The sequence below is a fragment of the Podarcis erhardii genome, assembly GCF_964252035.2.
Source record: "Podarcis erhardii genome assembly, chromosome: 2".
Lineage (NCBI taxonomy): Eukaryota > Metazoa > Chordata > Lepidosauria > Squamata > Lacertidae > Podarcis > Podarcis erhardii.
Window position 1 is genome coordinate 37,133,051 of NC_138498.1, and position 6,000 is coordinate 37,139,050.

The following is a 6,000-nucleotide window of genomic DNA, read 5'->3' on the forward strand; positions in this document are numbered from 1 at the left end:
CTCCCACTGACATGATATAAGTAGTACATATATTGCTATTGGGTGGTGTCCAATTAAGTAATACTCAGAGTGGACCCACTGAAATCAATGTTTGATTTCAGTGGACCTACTCTTAGCATGACTTAAGTTGCATATCACCCACTGAATATATTAAGGGTGGGAAAGCCATAAATCTCAAGGTGTTGCTGGGCTCTAGCTCTTATCAACCCCAGCTCCAACATGGCCAATACACAAGGATAAAGGGAGTTGTACTCCACCAACAGTGGTCATGTCCTGCTAAAAAACAGGCTTTGCTGTAGTGTTCAAAGTCTCAAAACATTACCTCTCTGTTAGGTAATGCACGAATTCAGGGTGCAGCAACTTGAACTTTCCTGCAGAAGCCTCAGATCCAAAATATTGTTGTGGCCTGTGGAAATAGAGCAAATAAAAATAGTTTTGTTACATGACAACAATTAGACAGCTCTGAACTGATCCTGTGACTGGGGGAGAAAAACAATACGGTACATAAAGCAGAAAAACAGCACCATTTGTCAAGCGCCACGATAAAAATACTAAAAATGGATGGCGTAAAAATTAAATAACTCTCCAGAAATCTGGAACAGGAAATCCAAATGGTATTTGCAGAGGGAAATGGAACCCATCTGCACCTGCTGCTAGATGAGGTCCAGGAGAAGGGATTTCTGCTTATTCCTCCTTCCCACCTGTTGTCCAGAGGTTGAGCGACTGAAATGGTGCTGAAAACCTTCCATCTCCCTGCATGCCTCAAGCTTCCAGCCTACCCTGTGCTTGCCCCTCTTAGATCACTAATGTATGAAGAGTTCATGGAACGTGGGTGGGATTGAGCTTGTAGTATTGCCAGTCAGAGCTTTTAAAGCAATCAAGGGATATTTTGGTGAGAAACACAGAGCAAGAGAGAGAGACGAGAGAGAGGTCAGAGAATAATTGCAGGCAATTTTAGAAAAGGAACCGGAAAGGTAAAATAAAAGGTAAGCTCCACCCACAGGCTTGCATCCATGCTTGCGCAAAGGAAGACCTTGTGCTTCTCGTTTGGACACAAGCATCTCACCATGTGTCCCTGCACCCTAGACCCATGACTCTTACAAAGCATCGAAAGAGAAAGCATGAGATCAGTTGAACTTCCTCCCAACAGTTTCCATGAAATTTTGAAAGATTCTTCAGTGCTTATGAGAAACTCTGCAAGACCAGTGTCACACCACTGACATGAGAGTTCAATCTTAGGACTTCCACACGACACGGAATACAATCTCATGATACAATAGCCCTGGTTGGGTGTTCTGGAAGTGAGGCTATGTTGCACCTCCCACTGTCATCTGCGCATATTGTGTAAACATCTGAAAGGAGGGCGCTATCATGTGTCTACAGGCTTCCATGTGACCTACAACCCCCCCTCACACAATCAGGAACCATGAGCAACTGAGGTTCTACATCATGTAGAATCCTGTACCTGCAACAGCTCCCTCCCCACTTCAGACATTTGTGCTGGATGCGAAGATACCTAATTCAGTGCAGCCTTGCTTCCTGCTTGCAAATTCCCTTCAACCGTGAGTGGAATGCCTGAAAAATAGGGCTGGCATCACTGAAGACTGAAGGAAGCACATCTACAGTTGTGGAGACATGTGCTACAACTGTACTACAATCCCCAGAAGTGTGATTTTGTGAGAACAAGATAACACAATCTTTTTTAGCAATGGGGTCTGGCTGCTGAAAAACCTATTTACTGCAGGGTTAGCTTGCCGGCCTGAAAGGTTGCCCTCTGAGCTGCCTCAGTAGGAACTGGAAGCACAGAGACATTAAGGCTGAACAGAAAGCAGAGTACAAAAATGTGACCAAAGGGATGTCAACACTAAGAACTAACAGCGGCTGATGTTCCTAGCTGAATCTGCTCTGGATGTCTCCAGGAGGACTGAGTGCAAGGACAGAGAAGCAGACAAGGAGCACCTACTTACTCATCACCCTTGTCATACCCATCTGGGACCGGAGTGCCCAATATGGCGAATCTCAGCATGATATAATCTCGTAGATCTGAGGGGATGAAAATGTAGCGGATGTCCTGAAGCAAAAATAGGGGAGGAATGCAAAACACAGAATAGAAATTTAAGAATTGCACGTGGCACCCATAACAAAATGGTTTTCCATTCCCACTCACCTTTGAAGAACAGATAAGATTATCGATGTATGTACCTTGCCCTGTGGTATCTGCGTGAAGCCATATTCTGCATAAGCAATGAGGGAATTCTTCATGGTGTTTACTGTGAAACCATAGAAGGAGATTTTCGTCCCAACATCTTCCTCGAAGCCTTTGATCACTGCCCCATTAAGCCTGTAAGGGGTATTTTCAGACATACATAGGTGTTAACCAGAAGAAACAACAGATTCAAGATTTTATTTTTGTTTGGCAAGCTCTCTGACGGGGGTTTTCGGGGAGCTTTTTACACCTATACCCATCCGCAAATTGGATTTGGGTCCCTACTTAAGAGGAAGGGATGCCAACCCCATTGTACCTGAAGACGAAGTCATGAGCGTCTATCTCCCTGCCTTGACGAGAGCCGTTCAGAATCCCACCGTTCCCAACCACAGCACAGCGGCTGCAGCCATCAGGGAGCCCGGTCTTGCTGAAGAGCCTACCACTGGCAGAGTCATTGAGGAGCTGCACGGTGGATGCAATTGCTGCCAATCAGAACACATAGATGCACATCAGGAGAAGGGCGGTACCAAGCACAAAAGGCTGATGGATGTGTTCCCTCTCTGCCACCCCAATGATTGCTTGTGTCATTCTTTGCTGCCAACCACTTTGGGCAAAGTGGATACAGAAGGAACTATGAATCTCAGAAACTGACTAGTTCAAAACAAATGGTACAAGCTAGTTTGTTTACTACATCAGGGAATTGAACATAATGAGCTTCTGATCTGTTTGACTTCCACAGACCCCTGAAACATCCATGAATTGAATTTTGGAACAGCTTAATATACATAGTATGTTGAGGATGTCTTAATGCTATCTCCACCAAATAAAACATTGCTTACTTATTTCCCCAGCATAAAGCAGCTTTTGGGGTGGGGGTTCTTTTGTTCAAAATCAGTGAGTAACAGTTCATGATGAATCAATTGAGAACTGTAGCAAGTTGATTAATGGCTTTGAGTCATTGTTTTGAATAACTCCTTTTGTGGTAGCTCAAACTCCTGCAGATAATAGAGATGAAGCGTTTGTTTGAGGTGCCTTAGTTCCTTCTCTTCCCTCTTCTTCCAGATGGAGCTCCCCACTTTTTCCTCTCAGTGATACTGTCAGGGCAGGACTATGTGGGCAGAAGGCACAGGGCCCCACTTAGCAGGAGAAGCCTTCAAAGGCAGCAGAGTGGGTGTCCATTTTGAAGTAATACACACCACCATCTAAGGCAAGGCCACTATCTAAGGCATTTTATGTGGATTACTCTCACTCCCACCTGTCCCACCAACATGAAACATGCAAGTAGGGCATAAACTGAGTCTCACCCTAGAGGCCAGACACTGGGGTCCAGCTCCAAGGGCCTTCTGGTGATTCCCTCACTGCAAGATGTGAGGTTACAGGGAACAGGCAGAGGGCCTTCTCGCTAGTGGTGTCCACCCTGTGGAATGCCCTCCCATCAGATGTCAAGGAAATAAACAACTTTTAGAAGACATCTGAAGGCAACCCAGTTTAGGGAAGTTTTTAATGTTTGATGTTCTGTCGTGTTTTTAATAGTCTATTGGGAGCCGCCCAGAGTGGCTGGGGAAGCCCAGTTAGATGGGCGGGGTAATAATAATAATAATATACACAGAGTGGACCCACTGAACTAAATGAACTTAAATTGACTGATTTTGGTGCATCGGCTCTGAGCATGACTTAAATTGGATGACTTCCATTGAACAGCTGCAACCCTCCAGATGTTGTTGCACTCCAACTCTCAATAGCCCCACCCAGAGTCCAAAGTTGCTTAAATGCACCACAGTTCCCCATGCGACCAATTACAGAGTGGGGTGCAGGGAGCTGGGGAGCTCCAGGAAAGGTGCTTTGCCACCGTGGCTTCTGTGCTGAACTCATCTCAAGGCAGAAGCTTTCACATTTCCAAAAACTCTCTGCAGCCAGTTTCCCCCCTATACTGCTTCTTTGATTTGAAGCATGTCCCACATACACTTCCAGATAAGAGATTCAGGACATCAGCTGGCCAGGCAGACAGCGTGCCTGAAAGAAAAGGAAGAGTGGGCAATGTGGTAAGAAGTGAGATAATTCCCAAAAGCCATGAGCAGCAGCGGCGGCAGCAGCAACAACAATGGAGCAGGTTGTGCCAAATGCTTTTGGTTCAAATTAATCATCACAAAGACACTGGGACCTTTTATTCGGGAAAATGTCACAAGGCGTTGATACCAGTGTTTTCAAAGGCTTCCTCTCCCTTCAGATCTAAGTCTTTAAAGAGATGCCAGAGCCTGTGTGGAGCCTGCCGTCAAAATGACGACACTTGCAAACATTGGGAACGTTGAAAATTCATTTGGGTTTGAGCAGCTGATAGATGAAGAATGACTTGCTTTTCCCTTTCTTCTGCTACCTATTTCTCCATGTCCTTCAGTTGTTGCTGATTCAGAGAAGGCACCTTTTTTATATATAGGAAGCTCACTGAATACATGCAGAACGAGCAGAGAGGAAGGATGCTTCTTTTGGGTCACATAAATTGTGAACAACATCACTCCTCAACATCTGATCAGGGGAGTTATATCATTCCTGATAAGGATCAGTCACCCCCTTCCCCATCACCTCAATCTGGATCAGGCAACCTGGATATGTGATGTGATGTGGGGCAACTCCCATGTGGGAAGCACCAAGAAGTAGCAGTGGCATGTGGGCATAAAGAGGAAAAGAGATTCTGGGTGCAGCTGCAGATAAGATGTGCGGAAACTACAGGCAACAACACTAATCCTGGGCTTTAGAGCCTTTAGGTGCCCTCTCTCTCCAAGTCAGTAACAGTGATTCAGCTGTCAGGAAGCCAGGGAAACACTGCCAACCTGCCCCGCTGTCCGTTACTGGGTTACATGAGAAATCAGGGATAGGGGACCATTTCACCCCAATGGACCAGATCTTTATTTCTCAGGGCCAACTTTGACAGCTGGGTTGAAGAGAGGGGACTGTTTTCTTTTGGGGCAGGAATGTGGTGTTTTTTTGTTTTTTTGTTTTTAGAAGCCCACCTATGTTATCAAATCATTCAGCACATGGAAATTCTCAGCACTATCTCTGGTTGTGATCCACGGAAATAAACACAGATCAAAATATAAAAATGTATGATTAGGCAGAAACGGGATGTGCACGAGCCATGGCTGATCGTGAATGAGGGGCATATGTGAGCGGCACGCCCTGTCTTATCACTCCTCCCCTAGCGCAAGTGGAGCGAGGAATCATGAGCCACGACCTTACTATGCCATGCAAACTTAACGCTCATGATTTATTTCTCTCAAACAAACCATGATGGGGAAGCAAAAGAACAAAACATTGGCTTCAGTTACTGGTTTGTTTGGAGACAAACACCTTAGAGGCTTAGAGGTCCCAGCAAGGCAAAGGTCATGATGTGTTGCTCATGCCAGGGGATGAGTGAAGCGGGAGCGATTTGGCAGCAAGCTTTTATTGCTTACCATGTTGTCCAAACATGACTGCTGAGGTTTTGAGTACCAGCATCAATTCATGGAGTGTGCCAAGCACAATGCCCCAAGAAAGGATGTATTCTTGCTTCATGTGTTCAATTACCATCTGGCAGGCCCTGAAGGGTATGAAGTTCCCTGGACATTACAAAAAATTCCCATGGGCAGTCGCTTGTTCGCACCAAGATTGGTTCATGTGTATTTATGCCACCAACACCTCCTGGAGCAGAGCATTGTCAGCCCGGTTTAGAGCTAGGGTAATTAGATCACAGTGCATGCATCCAATGTAGCATACCACAGAGTAGCCCTCTAGAGCCATGTCCCCAGCCCATTACCTGA

The 6,000-nt window shown here is 45.6% G+C and overlaps 1 protein-coding gene across 1 annotated transcript in view; it reads right to left on the reverse strand.

Moving 5' to 3' along the window:
- ST6GALNAC2 (ST6 N-acetylgalactosaminide alpha-2,6-sialyltransferase 2) overlaps positions 1-6,000 on the reverse strand; it is a 30,988-nt gene that overhangs the window by 3,663 nt on the left and 21,325 nt on the right. The window contains exons 4-8 of the mRNA XM_081851152.1: positions 5,997-6,000; positions 2,523-2,688; positions 2,203-2,341; positions 1,968-2,071; positions 323-406 (exon numbers count right to left, since the gene is read on the reverse strand). The exon at positions 5,997-6,000 is cut by the window's right edge and continues 198 nt beyond it. Of these exons, the coding sequence (XP_081707278.1) occupies positions 323-406; positions 1,968-2,071; positions 2,203-2,341; positions 2,523-2,688; positions 5,997-6,000 (497 nt within the window). The remainder of the gene's footprint in view (positions 1-322; positions 407-1,967; positions 2,072-2,202; positions 2,342-2,522; positions 2,689-5,996) is intronic.